Source organism: Malaclemys terrapin, chromosome 7, assembly GCF_027887155.1.
Source record: "Malaclemys terrapin pileata isolate rMalTer1 chromosome 7, rMalTer1.hap1, whole genome shotgun sequence".
Lineage (NCBI taxonomy): Eukaryota > Metazoa > Chordata > Testudines > Emydidae > Malaclemys > Malaclemys terrapin.
The window spans coordinates 91,266,486-91,290,188 of NC_071511.1; the positions used below are offsets into that span (position 1 = coordinate 91,266,486).

General features: G+C 38.0%; 1 protein-coding gene across 1 annotated transcript in view; it reads left to right on the forward strand.

Annotated features, from left to right (window-relative positions):
- PCDH15 (protocadherin related 15) overlaps positions 1-23,703 on the forward strand; it is a 1,464,924-nt gene that overhangs the window by 1,407,818 nt on the left and 33,403 nt on the right. The window contains exons 31-32 of the mRNA XM_054035363.1: positions 6,159-6,335; positions 17,892-18,110. Coding sequence (XP_053891338.1) covers positions 6,159-6,335; positions 17,892-18,110 — 396 coding nt within the window. The remainder of the gene's footprint in view (positions 1-6,158; positions 6,336-17,891; positions 18,111-23,703) is intronic.

Below are 23,703 nucleotides of genomic sequence, written 5' to 3' on the forward strand. Positions count from 1 at the left end.
CTTTACCGGGTAATAAACATTAATTCTTCAGTCTCCTACCATTTCTCAGGTTCGCTGTCCTACCTCAAAAAAGCCTTCATTCATCAAACTTGTCATCTACTTACTGAGTAGTCTTTCAGGTAATATGTAAAACAAACAGTAAGGCATATCCTCTATAGTTGAATAAACTATCTATCAGCTGAGCCCACTAATTACCATATTCCTTTAATCTCTGCACAACCTCAGCGGTCTTATGAAGAGAAAGGAAAAAGAGAATCTTCTTCATTTGCTGTACTCTTATTCCTTCCGTCTATCAGTTTTGAGCAGTACTTTATGTTGTCCTTACATCCTACTTTCCAGGCTGCCTTTTTCTTTCCTAGCTTTCATAAGCAACTCCTACCTGGATAGTAATGGTCTACCTATGTTTTGTCCTCCACTAGTGGCTCCTAGATCTAAAAATAATAGAGGGAGTCATTATGTGAATGTGATTTCCCCTCAGTTCCTTTGGAAAAAAATAGCATTATAAAATGCAGTCCTGTTGTGCCTTTTCAGATAGAGCTATAAACTGCTTGAGCTACATTTTTAAACTGCTTACAACAGCAGTAAAAGAAGACCTTCCTGCTGAGATCTTGGATAGGCCTCTTTGGCTAAAGTAGAGATGTATGTGTATTGCTCTTTGGGTGAATGCAACATAATGCTTCTTCCTTGGCGTCAGAAATAACGTATTACAATAAGAAAAGTAGCAAAGACAGCATGATAGTGGGCCTCCTACAAAGCAGGAACACAAAGAGAAGAAAAGAAACTTCAATCAGATACAAGGAAGGCTAATTTACCTAATTTTATATAAACTGTCTCCAAATGATTGGCGTTCCCCTATATAAAGTATTATATTCTACCAGTTGGTCTTTAACAAAATCTCTATAAAATATTTATAAATATGCGTAGTAAATTGATTCAATGCAACTTTTTTGCATAGATACATTATTGTATGTGATATAACAATAATATTTTGTACAGAACAATTATTTTGAGAGGGGGAATACCTCCCTTGGATAAGCAAAGCAAGATCATACATTATTGGCATTTGATATAAGTAATTAATTTAGCCAGTTTATACTGTCCTACTTTCCTTTATCAGACAGCTTTCCTGCAAAATCAGATTACAAAAAATGTGCATTATATCCTAAGAATAGAACCTAGCCCCAAGTCTGCCTTCTTTGCTATGTGTAGGCTGGCCAAAGCAGGCAGAAAGCTGACTTCACTGGCTGGTGAAGGATTTCCCTGGCATTGTAGGACCAACAAAAACAGATCTGTGCCATTTTGGAAAATCTCCAGGTGGCATAGAACCAACATAACCAACTCTGTGCCACTCATGCACCCTGATCCTGTTATAATGGTCATGGTGTGGGAGTAGTGTGGTCAGAGTGCAGAAACAGCTGGTATAACTACATGTCAGGGCTGTAGCTAGTCAAACCATTTTAGAACAGCTCTGAGGCTACTCTAAGATACACTCGGCCTAGAATCAGAATGTAGAGCCATCTTTGCTGGCACAGCTGAGGATCTGTCTCCTGGATTAGTGGATATTTAGCAACATCACAAAACAGCCAGAGTTTGCCTGCTTAACCACAGTTGGAAAGGTATACTCAGGAATGATTGATTGGAAAAGCAGGGAACTTTAAAATCAGTATTGAGATACATTCACAGAGCTGCTTGGGAAATCTTATATGATGTTTGGAAATGTCATTACTGCTGTTTGCTAATTTGAATAATCACTAAATTCATCCACAATTTTATAAAATCAAGAGTCAACATTTTCAAAATTGGGCACCTAAAGTTATGCATCTACATAAATGCCCTGGTTTTCAGAGGTATTCAGCACCTGCAGCTCACATTATATAGTAATGCAGTTATTTCAGAGTGCTGTGAAATAGATGGCATTTCATAAATCACTTTCTGTGTGCTCCAGTGATTCCACATAGTAAGCTATAAAAATATTAGAGAAAGAAAAAAAAACCTTTTCCCTTAGGACTTTTTCATTTTGAAAGTTTTAAAGTGTTTAGGTATAGATACTGATCAAAACCAGAATGTTCACTAGGTTGAACTATGTTTACATTTTTTTTTGTCAGTATCACCTATTGTTTGTACAGATCTTTTACACAACAACAGAGAAAAGAAATACATTTTAGAAAATAAGAGATTGTGATTGTTAAACCACAACATTGACAAGAAGACTCCATGATATTTTTACTATCTGATGTTAATTTTAATTCATTTAATTTTTTCTTTTTAAATTGCCAAGTTTTCAAGTTGACAGTATCCCTTTAAAGTACAGTTATTCTCTGATAAGTAACAATGTAAGAATGGCATCACAGAGTTCTATTATTCATTGTGTGTCCATTATTCTTGTGTCAAATATGCTCAGTGTCTGAGTCAAAATGGTTTTCCCCCCAATGGTCAGCCCTGAAAACTTATTCTGGTATGTGAGATTCAAGGAGGGATCTTCCCTTTCTGCATACCTATAATAATTTTTTTCAGGACAAATTATGCCCTCAATGGCACAGGTACAAATATCTGGTCTTCATTTCATTTGCACAAGTATAATTGATTGGAATTTGGTAAACAATTCTGATGAAGATGCACAAGAAGGAAGAGAATCTAGCTCACTGTTCTTTGTTGACTGTGCAGAGCTGTAAGAGTTAAGGTAGTAAAAACTATTTTTTTCACTTAATCAGCAGATATGAATCTAAACACATGCAGGGGGCAGATCTGTTGAGAAGAAGGTGCTAATGCTGCATAGTCAATTATCAAATTAGAACTTCACTTTAAATTAATTTTGACTAATAAATTACCTCTAATTATAAACTTTTTTATTGTTTGCTAAATGTGCCTTTTCGTGTTTGTTTCTAAAATATTGTGAAAGAAGAGAGTCCTTTGTGCTGAAAATAAGCTGCCAAGTGGTAGCTTACTGCAGTGTTTTAGTATCAAATGTAAACTTGAATTACTTTTTAAGTTACGCTCCAGAGATTTGCACACCTTTCAATAGTATTTTCTTTAAATGCTACTTTGCAATCTTTAATGTATGCTTTTTTGTTTTTCATTGAATCATCATAATGTTCCATTTTATATATATAATAAATTGCCTTTATCCTAAAAGTATAATTATTATTGTAATTCACATGTACTGTGTTTCTTGCAACATCAGTCAAAGTCAGTTGTCTGTAGTGTAACTATTTGTCATAGTCAAACACTATTATGTTATTTATTCTTTGATTCCAATAATGTTTTAAACAGCTACTCTGTAATGGGATTGAGAATCTGGGTAAATTTGAACAGCTGCCATGAGTTCTTGAGAATAATGCATAGTATTATCAAGTTCTGGTAATACTAACCATTGCAACCTTAACAGGGATGTCAAAACCATAATCAGTAGGAAGACAGAGGATTGAATAAAACTAAGGTCTGGTCTATACTACCCACCTGAATCGGTGGGTAGAAATCGACCTCTCGGGGATCGATTTATCGCGTCCCGTCGGGACGCGACAATCGATCCCCGAATCGGCGCTCTAACTCCACCAGCGGAGGTGGTAGTAAGCGCTGCCGACAAAAAGCGGCAGAAGTCGATTTTGCCGCCGTCCTCACAACGGGGTAAGTCGGCTGCAATACGTCGAATTCAGCTACGCTATTCACGTAGCTGAATTTGCGTATCTTAAATCGACTCCCCGCTGTAGTGTAGATGTACCCTAAGTGCTGGTAAATGTAACTGCCTATGAGAAACTGGTTTGATTTTAGCACTGATGAGATCAGGATTCATGAGATCCATAATGAAAATGTGTATGAACATTTCTAGATCTTTTTGAGCTGGGTACAATGACTGGTCCATGCAAGAAAGAAAACCTTTGGGCAATGTTTTAAAGAAAATTGGGGTTTCTTTTAGTCACTTGTAGTCATGTAATATTTTGGATGTTTTTATAGTTACTTGTGGGTTTTAGTCTTACACTGTCACAATCTTTACCAGACTAAAATTGACCTAACGGAGCATTAATTAGGTATGTGTGGCAGGGCTGCAGCTCCAGCTGCCAAGTAGTGTGTCATAGGTAGGAACAAAGCAGATTTAATACTCACAGTAGTCAATGAGTGCTTATTTGAAGCCAATCAGTTGCTAGTGTACTTAACAGGAAGGAGCTTCCAATCCATACCTGCTATTTTTTGGTTGATTTTGGCCTCTGCATTATGTCTGGCCACATTTGGCAGCTCAGAGTATACGCATGTTGCTAGATTAGAAACTATATCTTGCGGAATTTTGCTTTTCAGAAACTTACAAAAACACTATAACTCCAGGGGTATTTTGGCATTTTCACAAAGAGAAGGGAAGAGGAGTATTAGAAATTAACGGAAGTCAATAATCTTTTAAAATTGTGATTTAGCAGTATTGCTCTTTCAGCGTTACTTTTCTCTGCTGACTACATGTGGTAATGATTTATCAGGGAAAAGCAGAAGGTTTCCAGTTATTTGACCCAATGAAAGTGTCTATCTTGACACAGGTTTGATCAGTCCTAAACGCCCTACACAAGTTCTAGTACTATATTAGCAATTTTGTTCGGCAAACCTCTTCCATTTTTGTATTTCCAGGCCATCTATTGCACAACACCACATATTTTCCTGAATGTGTATGATTTCAGTCAGTCATAGTCCAAATTTTTATTTTTCTCTCATCGATGTATATGAATCCCTTAAAGTTGTTGGGGCCTGTTCACTTTGTAGACCTGCTCTACATAAAATTATCTATTTATGGAAAAGGCCTGAAATATTTGTTATTACTCCTAAATACTCATGAAAAACATATTTATGAAGGTTTGTAGAGTTTTCCCTGAAACAAGAAAGAAGCAGAGCTCATACCTACCCTGAGCAGAAATACCTAAGGCACTGCTGTAGGACACAGTAAAAGGAGGAGGAAAAGAATAACCTCTCCAAGAAATTAAAATAAAATGAATGTAAAAATAGCAAATACACATGATGTTGAAATAATGAGTATCATGTTATAGGAATTCATATGGAAAATAGGAAAAATATGACAAAATAAAGTTTTGTTTTCTCAGTACCTGATTCTAAAACCCTTGCTCACATCCAGTAATCCTTACTGATTCAAGTAGTCCCACTAAAGTCAGTTATTGATACAGCCAATGGGACTTCTTGCATAAGTAAGTATTATTCTGTGTGAGAACTTCTGCAAACATTAATTTGCAACTTAGCAAGATCAATAACACACAGAAAAAGGAAATGTATTAAATATTAAAATTAGTGAAAGGGTCACCATCAAGAATCAGTAAAATGGTCAGTAAATGTTATCTTCTGTAGTCTAGTATGTTTCTTATGAATCTTATTTTTCTTGCCTATTGACACATTGGTATTCAAGCTGATATTTCATTGAGTGTATTACCATATACTACATACAGCAGTTTGCATTGATTGCTTCTTTTCTGGAAGTAAAATAAAGTAGATCTGCTGTAGTTTATTGTTGTTATGCCCCTGAGATCTTGGACTTAGCTGTCTCTAAATCACTTAACCTATCTGTCATCCTTTGTCACTTTCTGTATAACTTTTGCAATTTGTTTACAGATAATTTTTATTTTCCGGTAGTAAACCTATCAGACCAATACTCCAACCTCTCCCATGATTGTAAAGCTTATTTACACCTTTAGGGGTTGCAGGTATACTCGTACCTGATATGTTGTGTCATACTGTATGTTCAGATGATATACTCCACTGAAAATGGTTGAGGATATTATTTTTGTGTGTGAGAGAATTTACTACCCCTCAAGTGTAAAGGTAGAACTAAAGAGTTCTGAAACCATATAATTCCACAAAAGCTTGACAGTTTTATTTGTAAAATACAGTTGCAATTTCCCATGAGGCATTTAAAACTCAAACTATATCATAAATGCAAAGAGTTAGACTTAAGGAAACTGTGTGCAATGACCTCCCCTAACATTGCTAAGTTTTTTCCTAAGGGGTGAGTATTTAAGAGGTTATGTTGGAATGGGGATTTTATGAATGGGACTCATAGGGTTAGCAGCCTACAAAGCCAATGTTTTGGTCTATTAGATTACAGTTCAGGTTTTTGTTAGTCTTTGTTAGAATGAATAAATCACCATAACTTTCTGACTCTATTTCATTTTCAGGATTTTGGAACGCTATGTTCAAGATCAGATTCCTGGTGCAACGGTTGTGGTAGAATCCATTGGAGCCCGCAGATTTGGAGATGGCTTTTCAGAAGAGGATTACTCCAAATCTGACTTAATGGTCTATGCAATTGACCCTCAAACAAACCGAGCTATAATGAGGAATGAACTTTTTAAGTAAGTATTTAAAATCATTTGTCACTGATGTCTGTATTCTTGTTGCCTGTTTTGCAGCACACTATCTTTATTTTCCTTCAGTGCCTTGGACTTCTGCTGATTCACAACCTTCAATTCCATTCTTCCCAAGATTCTTACAGATCTCTGGAAAAATATGGTGTTTGTGGGTGCCTCCTGCTGCTCATTCCTCAGAAACAAACACTGTACCTTCAATGGATTGATGGAGGAGCTTATTATGGAGTGGATTCTCATGGAGCTTTTCTACTCTAGTGAAACCAGTGGTCACCTTTATGTGGGAGGGGGCAATCCAAGACCAGATTGATAGTGGCTGAAAGTCATTGCCATATATTAAATGGCTAGACATTTATGTGTGTAGTGAGAATATGCACAGTCTAGGATAGGATCTACATAGGATTAAAACAATTATAGGGGTTATAAACCTTCATGCTTCAGGGCTAAAGCCAACCACTAACTAATGGGTTTAAGAAAGAACTTCCCCTCTGGGTAGTTTGCGCCATTGCTCATTACAGGGTTGATGCACTTTCCTTTAAAGGTGGTACTGGCTGCTGTTGTAGACAAAATATGGCAGTAAATCTAATAGTCTAATCCACTATGGCAATTCCTTCATGTTCTTAATTAATTTCCAAGTGGGTGAACATTTGCCGGCATCACAAAAACCACCACAACTATTGGCTTATCTTTGGTAGTCTCAGAAGCCAACGACCGAATGGCATGGAAATTAAATTACCTTCTCACTTCTAGACATGGTATCTCTAGGTAATGGCTGGGAGTAGTTTATGGGACTAAATGAGTACCTTACTTTACAGAGATGTCATTCTGTCACTTTTTGTAAGCACTGTGTTCAATCAAAATGTATATATGAATAGATAAATTCCTTCTCTGCCACCTGCAGAAATTACCCTCTTAGAACTATTATTTTTAGCTTGGTTTCCAAATGTATTTCCATGAGTCTTGTATTTGTATGAAAGCAAGGAAAAGGCTTACCTAGTCTTTCAGATCAACTGTTGTCTGCTGCTTCTTCCTACATTTTGTCTGAGTGTTTGCTTCTCCCGCAGTGAGAGTTAGACTAGAGCATTCAAAGATGGCATAAGGCAGTCTGTGTCCGTCACAGATCTAAAAAGCAAATGGCCGTAAGCTTTCTTTTGGATTAATTACAGTCTGAGGTACCTAGATCCATACAGACAACAATTATGAGGCCAGAAGAGACCAGTGTGATCATCTAGTCTGATCTCCTGTATAGCAGAGGCCAGAGCAGTTTCCAAAATTACTTCTTGTTTGAACTAGAGTAGGGTTACCATACTTAACAAATAAAAAAAGAGGACCCTCCACGGGGTCCTGGCCCTGCCCATTTCCCACCCAGCCCAGCCCCAACTCCGCCCCTTCCCCGCCCCAACCCCGCCCTAACTCCGCCCCCTCCTCGCGGAAAGGGCTGCCCGAGCGCTACCGGCTTCACGGTTTGCTGGGCAGCCCCCAGACCCTGTGCCCCCGGCCGGCACTTCCCCAGCGCAGCTGGAGCCCGGGAGGGGAAGCGCCCAGCCGGGGACGCAGGGTCTGGAGGCTGCCCGGCAAACCGTGAAGCCGGTAATGCTTGGGCTTCAGGCAGCCCCCTTGCCTCCGGACCCTGCACCCCCAGCCGAGCACTTCCCCTCCCAGGCTCCGGCGGCGCAGGGTCCGGAGGCATGGGGGCTGCCCGAAGCCGGTAGCGCTCGGGCAGCCCGGCTCTTAAACAGAGCCGAAGAGTCAGGGGAGGAGCAGAGCCGCCGCAGCCGGAGGCTCTGCTCCTCCCCTGACTCTTCGGCTCTGTTTAAGAGCCGGGCTGCCCGAGCGCTACCGGCTTCGGGCAGCCCCCATGCCTCCGGACTCTGCGCCGCCGGAGCCCGGGAGGGGAAGTGCCCGGCCGGCATTTTCCCGGACATGTTCGGCTCTTTGGCAATTCCCCCCGGACGGGGGTTTGATTGCCGAAAAGCCGGACATGTCCAGGAAAAACCGGATGTATGGTAACCCTAAACTAGAGTATATCTTGTAGAAAAACATCTAATCTTGATTTTAAAATTTCCAGTGCAGAATTCGTCATGCCCCTTGGTAAATTGTTCCAATGGTTATTTATCCTGACTGTTAAAATGTTGTCTTTTATTTCTAGTCCAGTTTGTCAAGCTTCAGCTTCCAGCCATTGGATTTTTCTAGATTGAAGAACCCTCTATTATCTAATTTCTATTCCCCGTGTAAATATAGGAATGATCAAATCACCCCTTAATCTTCTCTTTGATAATTTCCTTGAGACTTTAACTATAAAGCATGTTTTCTAGTCCTTTAAGCATTCTTCTCTGAACCCTCTCCAGTTTTTAAATGTCAGACACCAGAACAGGGCACAGTATTCTGATAGTAATTGTAACAATGCCAACTCCAGAAGTAATATAATCTCTATAGTCCTACTTGATATTCCCTTGTTTATGCATCCAAGTATCTTGTTAGCCCTTTTAGCATCATACTGGAAGCTCATAGTCAGCCGATCCTTCACCACAACTCCAAAATCTCTTTCAGAGTCTGCTTCTCAAGATTGATGACTTTTTAAATTTATGACTTTACGTTTAGTCATACTAAAACTCGTATTGTTTCCTTGCACCTAGTTAAGCAAGCAATCCGAAGTTGCACTGTATTTGTGACCTGTCCTCTTCTTTATTTAACATTTCCCCCAATTTTTTTGTGATCTGCAAACTTTATCAGTGATGATTTTATGTTTTGTTTCATGTCATTGATAAAAATGTTAAATAACACAAAGCCAAGAATCAATCCCCCAAGGACCCTACAAGAGCCACAACAATGATGTTTCCCCGTTTACAATTACATTTCGAGACCTATCAACCAGTTCTAAATTTATTTAATTTGTGCCATAGATGCAAATGGATGATAGAACAGACAGGGTGAAGCAAATAGTTGCATGATGGATGGATGGAGGGATTACATACAGTACCTGGATTAGGCTGACCCCCTTGAAAATCAGTGGGTGCTTGTTACAGGTCCATTGAGGAAGTACAGAAGAGATCTGTTGCTGTAGCCATAAAAAGAGTGCTTGTCAAATCCCCCAAGAAGAACCCAGGACCCAATTATCTCATCAGTTGCACTCAACTCTCAGCAAAGTCAATGGGAATTGTGTCCACAACTGGTGGGATAATCTGGCCCCTGCATTATGAGAGGTATTTGCATGTGGGATACATTCAAATTAAATGGGGCCCACAGTTTAGGCCCCCGTAAACTCTTCATTGCTGCTCTCCCTTGACTCTTTCATCCCAGATGACCACATTTGATGGTGAAGTTATTGGGAGTCTTGGAGAATGTTAGAGAATGGCTCTACCAAGTGCAAACTAGTCTGAACATACTTCCTGTAGATAGCGTGTGCTCCAGCTATCATGATGATTGTGATCCTTGTAGATCCTTGTAGCACAGTGTTCCTAAATTCAAACTTGGATTCCAAATGTGGTAGTGCAAGATCCTGCCTTAATCTACCTACATACAAAGTGAGCCAATGCACATGCATATGGGTAATTACCTGTTATGTGCGCATACTGTGGATTTTTGCTGACAAAATGCCCTTGTGTGGGCAGAAAATTTGGCCATATTTATGTCAGGGTCCATTGAAAGTACAGAAATGTATTTTGTAGTCCAGACTTGGATATACAGTACTGTATAGTGAGGAGAGGTTAAAATGCAAATGTTCAGACATATAAAAACCATTAGCCTTCCCGGTTTGTACTGCTAAAGGATAATATTAGCTGTGGAAGGAACCTCATTAAAATGCTTCATGTGCCTCCATAGTCGGTGCATTTTTTTCTTTTAAAGCTTTTAAAAATTTAAATCAGCAAAATCCTGGAGAATGCTTTCCTGCTCTTAGGGTAGAGGTGAATAAGCATCATCATAGTAAAGTAAAGGAGAGGAATGAAGAGTTTCATTACTTGAAATCTGAAGCATTACCATGTTTTAGCTAGTGAGGGGTGAATCTCAAAAGATTTGGTTCAGATAAGCTCAGATGCTTATTCAAATCTAGAGAAACTCCCTCCCTAAAACTGCAGCCTTCTACCTGTAGTTGGGCTTTTAACGGGGAGGTTCAGTGATCCTTCCCCACCGCACAAGTGGGATGTCTTCAGAGGCAACATTAGTAGTCCTCCTCCCACTGGAAAGAGATTGCCAGGTTTTATAACCACCCTATGCCAACCCACTAAGAATGATCATTGCAGGGAGTTCAGTACCAGAAGGAAGATTCTTGGTAGCCGGGAACCCTGTGTAATAAACAGCAGATGCCAGGGGCTAATAGTCAGAGATAGAAAAACACATCAAGTCTCTATTTAAATACAGAGATGAAGATGGCCAATGGTAGGAGTTATGGGATGGTACTGGGGATGGGTCTGCCTAACCCAGTATTTCCCAATCTTGGAAGAGGCTCATATTTTAATATAGGAGGTATGGAGAACATTCAGAACAGTTCCTATTTAGCCCATGAGTTTGCCCATTTGTAGTTTTAGCATTCATACAAAATTATTATTTGAGTATGGGAAAATACTTTCAGATTTCCTTCAGTGATCCTTTACTAAACATTAACTTACAATACATATAGTGTAATTCTGTATATGATCCATAATTGGATCACTGGCTTTAATCTACATTTTGAGCTTTAATAGAAGGTTCCAGCCTTTACCTGTCAATTTCAGAAAAGAATCTTTAATTGGGACTATTGATGAATATTGGGATATGACCCTGGCTCTTGTGTCAGCAGTTCTGGTCCCCTAAACATTCCCCATATATGATGAATTTTCAGGTGACTTAGAGGCACAGTAGCAATTCCTATACTATCCCCTTGCCGCAAAGAGCACGGTTTGTACAAGAGGGAAGTGGTTGAGGTATCCTATCATCTCTTGCTGCCAAAATGGACCTAAGGGCTATTGGCAGCTAGACACAAGTTAGGGCAGCATCAAGGCTGTCTAACTTACACTACTGCTCCAGTCTCCAGCTAGTCTCAGAGTTAGACTGGGGGGGACGAATACCTGAAGGTACCTAAAGCCACTATTATACTCACCTCCTGAACTGCACCAAGTGTAGCTTGAATGCAGTTCAGCATCTGAGTCATTGGCTAGAGCAGATGTGGTATCACCGTAGCAATTTTTCAGATTGCATTTAATCATTCCCACTCAAACAGTTCTGTTCAAATAACAGATAAGATTAGACTTGCAGAAACAAAAGCCAGTAAAATTTGAATTTTGTTTAAAATTTAAACTTTAACCTATGCTGCTTATTGCCAATTGGGCACAGTAAGAATTTCTCAGAACCATGGGTGATTTTTACATACGCTAATCATTATAATACTTATGAACAATGAGGACTGCACAGTCTTCTTCAGAACTCGTGATCAATAAGGGTTAAATATATGATCTGTCTTGGCCTATGTGCTGTCTTGTGAATGCACAGTAAGTATAGAAAATCTATTTGAGGTTATTCTCAAGTATCGCAGCAACTGTATCAAATTATTTTTTCCACAAATGACTAAAAAGCAATGAAACCATTTAAACTATTTGGACTGAAAATACCAGCATATTTTAATTACACGTTTTTTATTTATTAGTGCACTAAAAGCATTGTAATTTATAAAGAATTCTCTTCTATCTATTCACCTTAAAAATATCCTACATTTAAAAAATCCACCCATCTGAGCCCTTGTGCAGTATGTAGTGAATGTGTATGGTTGAGTTATGAACCCCTTAAAATAAGGGTTTGTAAAAAAAAGTTAACAGAATCTTAACTGAGACGGTGTTAAAGTCTTCCAGAGGTATAATGCTGGCAAAGCTGAATACTTGCATATTCTTCATCAGCACAGAGGACATCTACCATACACCAGTGACATCTAGTGTGCAAATGAAGAATTAGAGCTCTGGTCTCCATTATGCTTGCATTTGCAACATTCATATTGCAGATTCTGTTTAGGTAAGGGTAAATTATTTTTGCTAAATTACCAAAAACAAACACATTATCTGAAAACGGGCCAAAGGCTTAATTATGAATGTTAGCAAAACATAGTAATAAAAAAGGACAAAGTATTCTTTCTTAAAGAAAATATTATTCTCACGACCTTTGGTGGAACATTAGAAGGAGTTGATGGATCAATGAATGATTAATCATTATTCCATTATCAAGGTAGTATTATCAGGGCCGGCTCCAGGGTTTTGGCCGCCCCAAGCAGCCAAAACCAAAAAAAAAAAAAAAAAAAAAAAGCCGCGGCCGCGATCGCAATCACGATCTGCGGCGGCAATTCGGCGGGAGGTCCTTCACTCCGAGCCGGAGTGAGGGACCGTCCGCCGAATTGCCGCCGAATACCTGGACCTGCCACCCCTCTCCCAAGCGGCCGCCCCAAGCACCTGCTTGAGAAGCTGGTGCCTGGAGCCGGCTCTGAGTATTATGGAAGCACTGCTCATGTTTCCATAGTTCATGCTTAGCTGAACATTACACATAAGCAAGGATTCAACCACATATGTTGTGTATGAAGAAAGCAGCATATCCTCCCAAAAATTATAGCACTTTTTGATTTTTTTAGAATGAATATTCTGAGATTTTAAAGGTAAAAGTTAACTAGTTTCAGTTAAAATTAATTTTAAAAATTGGTCCTTTAAGAAATTTAGCGTCCAGTAGCAGATTGTTTCTGTATCTCAAATTATCTTAATAATGTAATAACACAGACACTTCAAACTTCCTTTAGAGTTTAAACTAAATGGAATTCATATGCCTAGATTGCATATGAAGATATTTTTGATTAATGGTACTATATTGCATTATTGTTCATAACTTCAGGAGGACCCCCCGAGGAATAATTTTTTATTACACTGAAGACCATGTAGAACTATCCTTTTTCAAAATGGCTGCCATCGCCTGTTGTTGTCAATGGGAGTTTGGTCAGAAACTGCCCACGATTAGGTGACCATTTTGAAAAGGACATCATGGCCCAGAAAAAAAAATCTGTTAGATTTTGAGTTTTAGGCCAAAACATTTTGATTTAAAAATGATTTTTTTCTGTGGAAAGCAGATACTCTTTGTGGCAATTTTAATTTGTAGTTTAATCAAAACCAAAATTTTTCATTGAAAAACAATTAAGATGGAAAATTTTTGAACAGCCCCATTCCTGTTCGGTAAGTGGAGAATAAGGGAATTAATTGTGACTCTCAATCACAATTAATTCCCTGGTGCGCTCCTGGAATAGCATAGCCATATGCTGCCCCTTACTCAGATCAAGTTACAAAACTGCGATCTGACACCTAAATTAAGCAATACTATCTCTAGTTTCAGCAAAATTTATTTTGCTTTTTTCAGTGTATCTCAATACACCAGTTTGTTAACTTTGGTCCAAAATTATACTCTTTTACACTATTATACATCTATAGTTACTATAGATTTTGAGTAATGACAGTAGAATGTAGTCCCTGATGATTAACTCTAATTTCCAGTAGTGTCTAAACCTGTCCTGGCAAACTCCTTTGTCTATTTTCATACCTGTGTTGTTATAGTTTTCTACTAATAGTCAGAAGCCAACAGTCCAGAATTGAGAATATTAGTCAATGTTGGTTGTGATCAAATTGTATTGTCATCTGATGGCTGTCTTGATGACATATGTAAAATGAGCTAATAGGATATAGCCAGTGTGTAGTGGACAAGGTTATCTCAATTGCTTTCTTAGTGAAAATCTCAGCAGAAAGAGACAGGCTTTTGAGCCACACAGAGCTCTTCTTTGAAAGCTTGTCTCTCTCACCAACAGAACTTCATCTAGTAAAAGATATTACCTCATCCATGTTGTGTCTCTAACATGCTGGGACCAACACGGCTACAACTACACTGCATGCATTATACTACAGTAGTAGTACTTCTTCCAGAAGAGGGTTGAAAATATATGGTGTCATGATATCGATTTTACACTGATTTTTGTACTGTACATTCTCTGAATAAATAGAACGCTCGGTTTACATTGATGTCAGACTAGCAACTTTCATGAGTCCCAAACTAACTTTAAAAATGTATGATCGTGCTCTACTTAATGTAGTTAAAGTATTATAAAGATTGTGGGCATTATTTTCCCCTGTTCCAGCCCCTTTGCATGCCACTCAGGAATCTGGACACAACTGCTCAGCTAAGAATTCCCTTGAAAGAGTAGGTACTATGAACTAGCTTGAACAGGTTTCTGCATAAGCCATCCCCCACCTGAGCATACAGGGCATTTCCCTAGCTTTCTCTAATTTACACAATCACTGGAGCAGGTGTGGCTTGATAATTTGGCTTGCTCATTTACCCCCAGCCCCAAGCAGATCTTGACACAGGAAAGAATCTGGCCCAATACATGCTATGCTTTGTTGGATAAATAGCACATACTTAGAGGCTAAATGATCTAACTTCTATGCAGAGCAGATGTAAGAATGACATCAAAAATTATTGAAAGGCAGTTTAGTGGCATATTCTCCATGGAATCCCATTCCTTTTAATATGAGGGAAGTGAGGTCATTCAGGATATGTTTAAACATTTCGGAGTGAGCCTCCCAGCCCAGGTCAAAAGACTCAAGCTAGTGGGCTGGTGCTGTAAAAATAGCTGTATAAACAGTACTTTGAAGGTGCAGCTCAGGGTGGAGCTTGGGCTCTGAAGCCTAGAGTCGGGGGTGAACTTCTGCTGTGATTTGATATTCACCTGGTGATTTGTTGTTGTTTAATCTTTCTATGGCTACTTTAAGTTCATCCAGAGTAATATCCTCACAGAAAACATCAAGTTCTTCCCTCTTCCCTAGAAAAGATGGGGCGGGAGAGGGGAATTCCTAACTGTAAGAACAGTAGGACAATGGAACAGACTGCCTAGGGAGGTTGCTGGAGGTTTTCAAAAGCAGGCTGGATAGCCATCTAGTCTTTGATGGTTTAGACACAACAAATCCTGCATCTTGGCAGGGGGTTAAACTAGATGACCCTTACAGTCCCTTCTAGCCCTATGATTCTATGATTATCGAAGTTAAATGTTATTTCTGGCAAGAATCTGTTAAGGATATCATGGAAGTGTTCTATCCATCTTTTCGTTTGCTGGTCTAAGGTTTTCCCTTGTTTATCTTTCATTGGACCTTCCCTGCTGTGGCTAAAGTCTCCAGCAAGTCATATAGTGGTTTGATAAAGTGTTCTCATGTGTTCCTTCATTGCTGCCATTTCTGTTTCCAGTGCCTATCTATTGATATATGCTTTTTCTGGCTGATCTTTTTTTATTTCTTTATCTCTATATTCCTCTTTTCAATTATTACCTTACTTTGGCCTTAAGGCATTGAGTAGATTTACCTTAGCTTGTTTTCCTTATGCAATAACATCCCATGTGGTCTTGATAGTCCACTCTTCCTTCTTACCTTTGCTAGATTCAAGGATGATATTCGATTTGCTAATGGCTTCCCATGCCATTTCTTTATCATTTAAATACTGTTTCTGCCATATTTGAAAGCTTGTTTGAAAACTGTAATTCAGAAACATTCCTTATTTGGTTAGCTCCAAGCTTAATTATTTTAATCTTTCTTGTAATTTTCTTTACTCTTAGTTTCCTCAATTTCATTTTCATGGTGGCAATACATGGTTGATGATCACTGCCTACGTATGCCCCATTGTATATGCAGACATCTTGAAGTGATAATTAGAACATTGTATGTACAAAAATGATCTATTTTATTTTTAGTAACGGTGTCTGGGAGATCCATGTTGTTTTATGGTTCTCTTTTTGAGGAAAGAGTATCCCTTTAATAATAAAGTGATTCAACTGACATAGTTCAAGAACACATTTGCCACCATTTTGATGGAAGCCAGTTCCATGTGTGCCATTATGCCATGATTATCTGTCCCCAGCATAGCATGCATATTGCCCAAAACAATGAGAATATCATGTTATGGGACTTTGCTGATGAAGTCCTGCAGAATGTTATAACAAGTAGGCTGATCAATCTTGTCATATTCATTCAGTAGGGTATAACATTGAATGACAGTATCTGAAATCTTGCCTGTATAATTTTGCCATTAACTGATTACCAGTCTAAAATTGCTCTTTGTGCATCAACATTCAAGATCAATGCAGTTCCTTCTCTTCCTCCATCTGGATTTCATGGGTAAAATCAGTTTTAATTGTTGTTTTTCATTTTCATAGAATCATATAACTAGAAGGGACCTCAAGAGGTCATCTAGTCCAGTCCCCTGCACTCAAGGCAGGACTAAGTGTTATCTAGACCATCCCTGACAGGTGTTTGTCCAACCTGCTCTTAAAAATCCCCAATGATGGAGATTCCACCACCTCCCTAGGCAATTTATTCCAGTGCTTAACCACTCTGACAGTTAGGAAGTTTTTCCTAATGTTCACCCTAAACCACCCTTGCTGCAATTTAAGCCCATTGCTTCTTTTCCTATCCTTAGAGGTTAAGAAGAACAATTTTTCTCCCTCCTCCTTGTAACAATGTTTTATGTACTTGAAAACTGTTATCATGTCCCGTCTCAGTCTTCTCATCTCCAGACTAAACAAACCCAATTTTTTCAATCTTCCTTCATAGGTCATGTTTTCTAGACCTTTAATCATTTTGTTGCTCTTCTCTGGACTTTCTGCAATTTGTCCACATCTTTCCTGAAATGTGGTACCCAAAACTGGACACAATACTCCAGTTGAGGCCTAATCAGCGCAGAGTAGAGTGGAAGAATTACTTCTTGTGTCTTGCTTACAATACTCCTGCTAATACATCCCAGAATGATGTTTGCTTTTTTTTGCAACAGCATTACACTGTTGACTCATATTTAGCTTGTGATCCACTATGACCCCCAGATCCCTTTCCACAGTACTCCTTCCTAGGCAGTCATTTTGATTATATCTGCATCTGGCCACCTGCGTTCTATGTTATAATTTTCCATTTCTTTGATGATTTGGGCTGACTTTCTGATGCTAGCATAGTCCTCACGTTCCAAAACCCCACACAAAGTTTGGAACAAGCCTGGAACTCTGTTCTACAGGCAACAGTGTTCTTTCAGAGCTGTTTTTGGCTGATATCCATCATGCTGTCCATTTGAGGGCTATCCAACCTATCCAAGGATCTGTATTTGGCATTTTATTTGTTCTACTGTTTCCATAACAAAAGTATTGTATGGGGTTAAATCAACTTCATGCTCAACACCCAACCAGGAGGACCAGAAGACTGATTTTTTTTTATGCGTGGTCTCTGTCCTTCAATCTGTCATGTTTGTTTAACTCTAACTCCCATTGAAGTAGCTCTTGGGGTCATGGAGACAAGTGACCCCAACACATCAAGGTATCAGTCTCTAGGGGAGATTACTATTAAATACATCAATGATAATACTGAAAAAGGGGTTATGAAAGAATAGTAAGATTCGTAAGTACATAAAGATGAGATACATATTATAGCAGTATATACAGAACATATAGTTATTAACTCAGTGAACTAGTAGTCAGAACAGAATTAACTAGATCTGCTGTAATAGTTTTGTTTTGTAATATTGAAGGTTCTTGGATGGAAAACTTCTGGATATCAATAAAGAATTTCAGCCATACCTTGGGCAAGGAGGACGTATTCTGGAAATCCGCACCCCAGACGTGGTGGCCAATGTTAAGAAGCAGGCACAAGCTGTAGGCTACACAGAAGGAGCATTGCTTGCTTTGGCTGTCATAATCATCCTTTGCTGCATGCCTGCTATTTTAATAGTTATGGTCAGCTACAGACAGTAAGTACTCCAAATTTCTTTGTCATTGAAAATTCTTTCAAATAACCTATACACTTACTACAGGGGAAATATAGTTGGTAGCCCTGAACACTGGTCTGCTTTGAAAGCTGTCCCACATAGCCAATCTACAGTCTGGTTATTTTTAATGTCTGACGCCTCTTCATGTCTTTATGTATATATGTATTTTTTATATTTATTATATATATATGATGGAGTAATTCTTTCAGATTATAGATGAAGTGAAACCAAAACCCTGAATCCAAATATCAAACATGTGAACACGGATTGCAATCTGAATTTCATATCTAGCTTTCTCTTTATCATGCTTCAGCCAGAACTCTGGGTCCATATATGCCCAAACTGTTGGTAGCTCAGCAATCAAAATTCAACTTTTATATTGCAGGGAAAATGAGACGACCCAAAATTTTATTGTGGCTCTAAAATATGAGGCAGTTATTATTTTGATTTTTTCATACCTGTGAACTACTTGGACTGAAGTTCAAGCATCAAAACATACCGTAGAAAGGTTGCTCTTGTTGTATTCTAGCTCTTTTTGAATAGGCAGAAATCTCATGAGAATCTATTTGCTTTAAATTTCTTGTTACACTTAATGGATTCAAGAATTTTAAATAGTTTGGCTAACAAATGGATAAACATCTTAACTTTTGTATGCTCATCTGACCCAACAGTTTGAGGTTTTCTCATTAATCCGTATACTCAGTTGGAAATTGAGACCATATATAATATTTCCTTTTTCCTTTCAATAAAAATAAAATAAACTGTGTCCATATACAATCTCTGAGCAACCTTCCAATATTTAAAATTACAAAAACAAAATGCAATTCAGTGAGCTCACACCTTCTCCAAGACAGTAGTAATCAAATACTAACACCTCCATACATCAGCGTATACCTCAATCCCTCTCCTTCTCTTCAAAGGCCAGGTAAAGCAAATGGGCCCTGCAGCATGCCCTATTACTCTGCAAATCTCAGCTACTTAGAACCAATTGTGGGAGGGCTTTCCAGAGCTCAGAAGTTCTTACAAAGGATGCCCCACTATCAGATCCCTGTCTGTTATATTGGGGCGATTAAGTACCAGTGCCTTTGCAGACCGCAACTTGAGGCCATGTATCACTGGGTGAAAGAATATAAAGAAACCAATGTGCATGTATTATAATAGATCACTGGAATATGAATATTATTGCAGGTCTACAATATGGTGTAATTTACCAGGTGAGATTTTAGGCTTACCAGTCATGCTGTTCCTTCCCAAACGGTAACTGGGATAGAACACAGTACTGTTTGTCAATGCCCTGTCATAAGCAACTGCAACTACAGTGACATAAATTTAGTTGTACTTATGATAGGGCTAACTTTGGCTGTATATCTGTCTGTAGCCATTATATATTGTATGTGGATACGATTTTGGGCTCCAGATAATAAAATCAAAAGCAATCTTATGTTTTACAACTGTAAGTTGAGTAACAATTCTCTTTAAAAATGGAGTACTTGTATTTTGGCATTTTTAATAGCTGAGTTAGAATATTCCCTAGAGATAGGGATGATCAGTATTCTGGTGGTTTGTATTATAAATCAAATTTACTTAATCTTTTAAGGAGACATCACTGCATGAAAGAACCCTAGTATGCCTGAAGGCATGCTTAATAGTCACATAAGAGGAGTAACTGGTTTATAGCTATTTTTAAATGGCTGATATTTGTTTGAGTAGCATTTATATCTGTATTTTACCAGGGTTTTTTAGAGACTAATCCTCCAAAAAGAGTCTGAAAGGCCATGGGTTTAATCAGCTCCTGCAGTAGCCAGGGGCTCTTCCTGGGGAGGATAACCCTAAAACACCTCAGGCAATCCAGACTGGAGCCCTTCTGTCAGGATTGAATGGGGAGTATGTGCTGAATAAGCACATCCTCCTCTCCCCAAGCAGTGTTTAACCATTCCCCTTCCAGGCAAAATATACCATTGAGAGCCCTGCACCTCACAATATACTTCCAGAAAATATATCCCTATGTTGGATCAGGCCTCCCATGTTTCTTGAGTCATACTGTGTTTAAAATTTTCATACAGTAAATTTTTACTAAACAAAGGTTCTCATTAGTTTGCAATGTGACTTCTGTGTGATTTCTTTCAAGGAAGGAAAAGCAAATTGCAAAATTCCCCTTGACATCCATTGGAACAGAATCAGGTCCCAAATATATCAGACTGCTTTAAGGAATCTATTTAGCTGCCGTCCATCTAAAATCACAATTTTTTTGTCTACAGGTATCATGTAGAGTTGGACTTTATATCGAACCACCACAAATAAATTATTAGTATTATGAAAAATAAATCAATAGAATTCATTTAGACTGAAGAGAATATACATGATTTCCATCTTAATATAAACCTTATACTATATTGAATTGCTTAGAAAACAAGTTCATTTTTGTCTTACTCCTTAGCTCCCCTTTTTCAAAGCTGCTTTAATATAATCTCCCGGTAACATTTCTGGCAAACTAGCTGCTCAATTTTGCCACTTAGTGCAAAGATTATAGCTGAATAAATGTAACTGTCACACTCAGTGCACATATAATGGAAACATTAAGACTTGCTTGATATTAAAACTCTTTTGTGTGTAGTGGATAGTTTTTCAATACTTTCCAGCTCAATGATCAGCTAACATCCAAAGAATTAATTTTACTTATTACATTTTTAAAAAAATAAAAGTTAAACTAAATGAGTTTTACATTGCTTACTTTTAATGTGAAATTATCACTGTTAAAGCACAGCTCACTGACTGTATGTATTGCTTGTAAATAATCTAATAAATTATCATTATTATTTTCTTTTAAGTGATGCTTTGGAATTCACTATCTAGGACAAACCAAAAAGCCAATTATGAAAAATATAGTATGAATTAATCATAGCAAGGGTGGCATATTCTACATAGAAGCCAAAATGTAATTGTGCTTTACTATGAAGGACTGTTTATTTAATATTCACCATGTTAAAATAAGGAGGCAATTATAAAAATTACTTCATCTTTAATATTCTACTTGTAAAAATCCTAATTCATACTTCAATATCCACATCTTTAATCAATATTTTTTTCAGATTCTGTGTAGCCCGTAACTGATTTGTCCCCCTGTAATTCATGTTTATGGATGATAGTTTTATATAGTCTCACAATCACAAAAGGAACTAAATGATTTTCAGTTACTGAAACATAATGGTTCTTAAATATGTCATTAATTTTGCAATTTAACATGTAAAATGATTGTCACTCTTAGTTTATTATTAATATAAGGTTCACTGTTTCAGATAATTGTTGTTATAAATGGAACACTTCTAACATGACTTTCTCTCTCTCTCTTGCATGACAACAGATTTAAAGAGTAAGTATTTACTTTTAGATTTGCTTCTTACACTTGTTTAAGAATAATGATAGCTGATCAATATCTACTTTTTATCATTATACAAGAACAAAGGCCATTTGAAATTTAAGAGAAGTAAATGTATTGCCAGTGAAAGGAAATACTTCATATAGTCAAACTGTAGAATGCATTGCTACCTGAGATTTAAAAAGAAACGTCTTAATTTTATGACCATTTAATAAAACATTCAGTTATATGCTAAGATAAGGCAATCAAATGTCATGTTGTTTGCCTGCAGAGAGAAGAGAGGATTTTTTTCCCCATTGTACAGCATTATACAATTAACTAAGTACATTTTATGCACAGGTTTAAAGATGGGATGCCATCTTATAAAAGATCAGGTGTTGGCCAAGGTCATAGCCAAGATAGCAGGTTTGGTAAATCAATGGTATGCTCTGAGTGTCTGCTTCACTAAAGCACATGGAGGGGGTCTTAGGCCCATACTGAAGGTGAAATAATGCTTCCAGAACGACAATCTCTCTTTTACTCTGAAAAGAATTTTCTGTTGGGGCTGTGTGGGACATGGAGGCACAACAACATCCCCTATTTCATTCATGACTCTAGTGAAGGTTAATTCTGGTGAGAATCAATTCCATAGGTGCTCCTAAGAAGCCACAGTATGTTTACACCAGCTGTCCCTTCTACTCCAGGAGCCAAATTTCTAGGAAGGGGAAGCCAGTAAGATGGTGCCTGCCTCTGTTCATATAAGAGGTCCTTTTCCCTTTGATCCTGAAAATTATGTTACCAAATGGACTTACTCTTGCCAACTCACAGGCTGCCCATCCCTCCCCATTGAGGGGTGCTTCAAAAAACTCTGAATTAAATGTTCTCTTAACTTTTTCACAGGCTCTGCCTAGCTAGGGAATCCAAGAAATAGGGTTAAACGTTAACATACCTTTTATGTGACACATACATACACCTCTAGCCCGATATAACGTGACCCTATATAACACGAATTCGGATATAACACAGTACAGCAGTGCTCTGGGGGGGGCGGGGCTGTGCACTCCGGTGGATCAAAGCAAGTTCGATATAACGCAGTTTCACCTATGACACGGTAAGAATTTTCGGCTCCCAAGGACAGCGTTATATCGAGGTAGAGGTGTACTAAATAAATAATAGCTTGATATTAAAAATAGTTTATATTAAACTGAAAACACCCCCCACATATCTATCTGTATATGTATATACGCCAATAACTTGATTTTTTTGTGTTAATTGAGCCATTTGCTTTTTACGTCATTTATTTTATTAACTTAATTTGAATTTGGAAATGTGGACAGATATGCTGAAGAAAACACAATAAAATGTGAAGGCTTTGCTTATGTAACACACCCCCCCCCCCCCCGAGTGTGGTGTTCTATCCCATCTAATGGCACCAAGACCACTTAGAGAGAGAAATTAATGAGTCTGCTCTAGAGCCTTAACTAAGGGCCACCCGCTGACAACCAGGGTCTGTCAATGTTCTATAGAGCACAGGATAGAGAAGATGATCCTATCCTTTGCTGTTTATATTTCTGTATCTTTGTGTAATTTTGTAATCATTGGGTGATTGTTCTTTAACAAGATTTTGAAGTGGTATAGCCTTAAAATAGGAATCCATGAGTTCCATGGCTTTGTGTGGCCTTTTAATGTTTATGACATGTCATTAGCAGATATTGACTTCCGTTGAGGTGAACATCATGATTTATTGACCCAGGAGATAAGTGTTCGTTGAAACATAAAGTCAGTAAACCAAATTCATCCCTGGAGTAACTCAATTCAATTAAATAGAATTATATCAGGGCTAAGTTAGCCCAATATTAGTAATGGTTATATACTATGAATAGTGCATATCCCAGAAATACCTGGTTATGAATATCATTATTTAAAACTAGCATTCTAAAGGGGAAATGAAGTTAGTACTTCAGAAGAAACAATTATTGGGTAATGCCAGAGCAATCCAGGGTCTGAGAATATCAGACTTCAGTATTGTTAATTTGGGGGGTGCAGGGAGGAAGGTTAAAGAGTAAGAGCTTGGAAACCCTAGTTACCATCCAAATCTTTTCAGCCAAATATGAGAGGATTTTTTGTAATGTAACAATGCTGAATATATATAGATATAGATATAATATATTTTATAATGAACCAGTTTTACTTCCCTATTTTTAGATGATTTTAGAACTT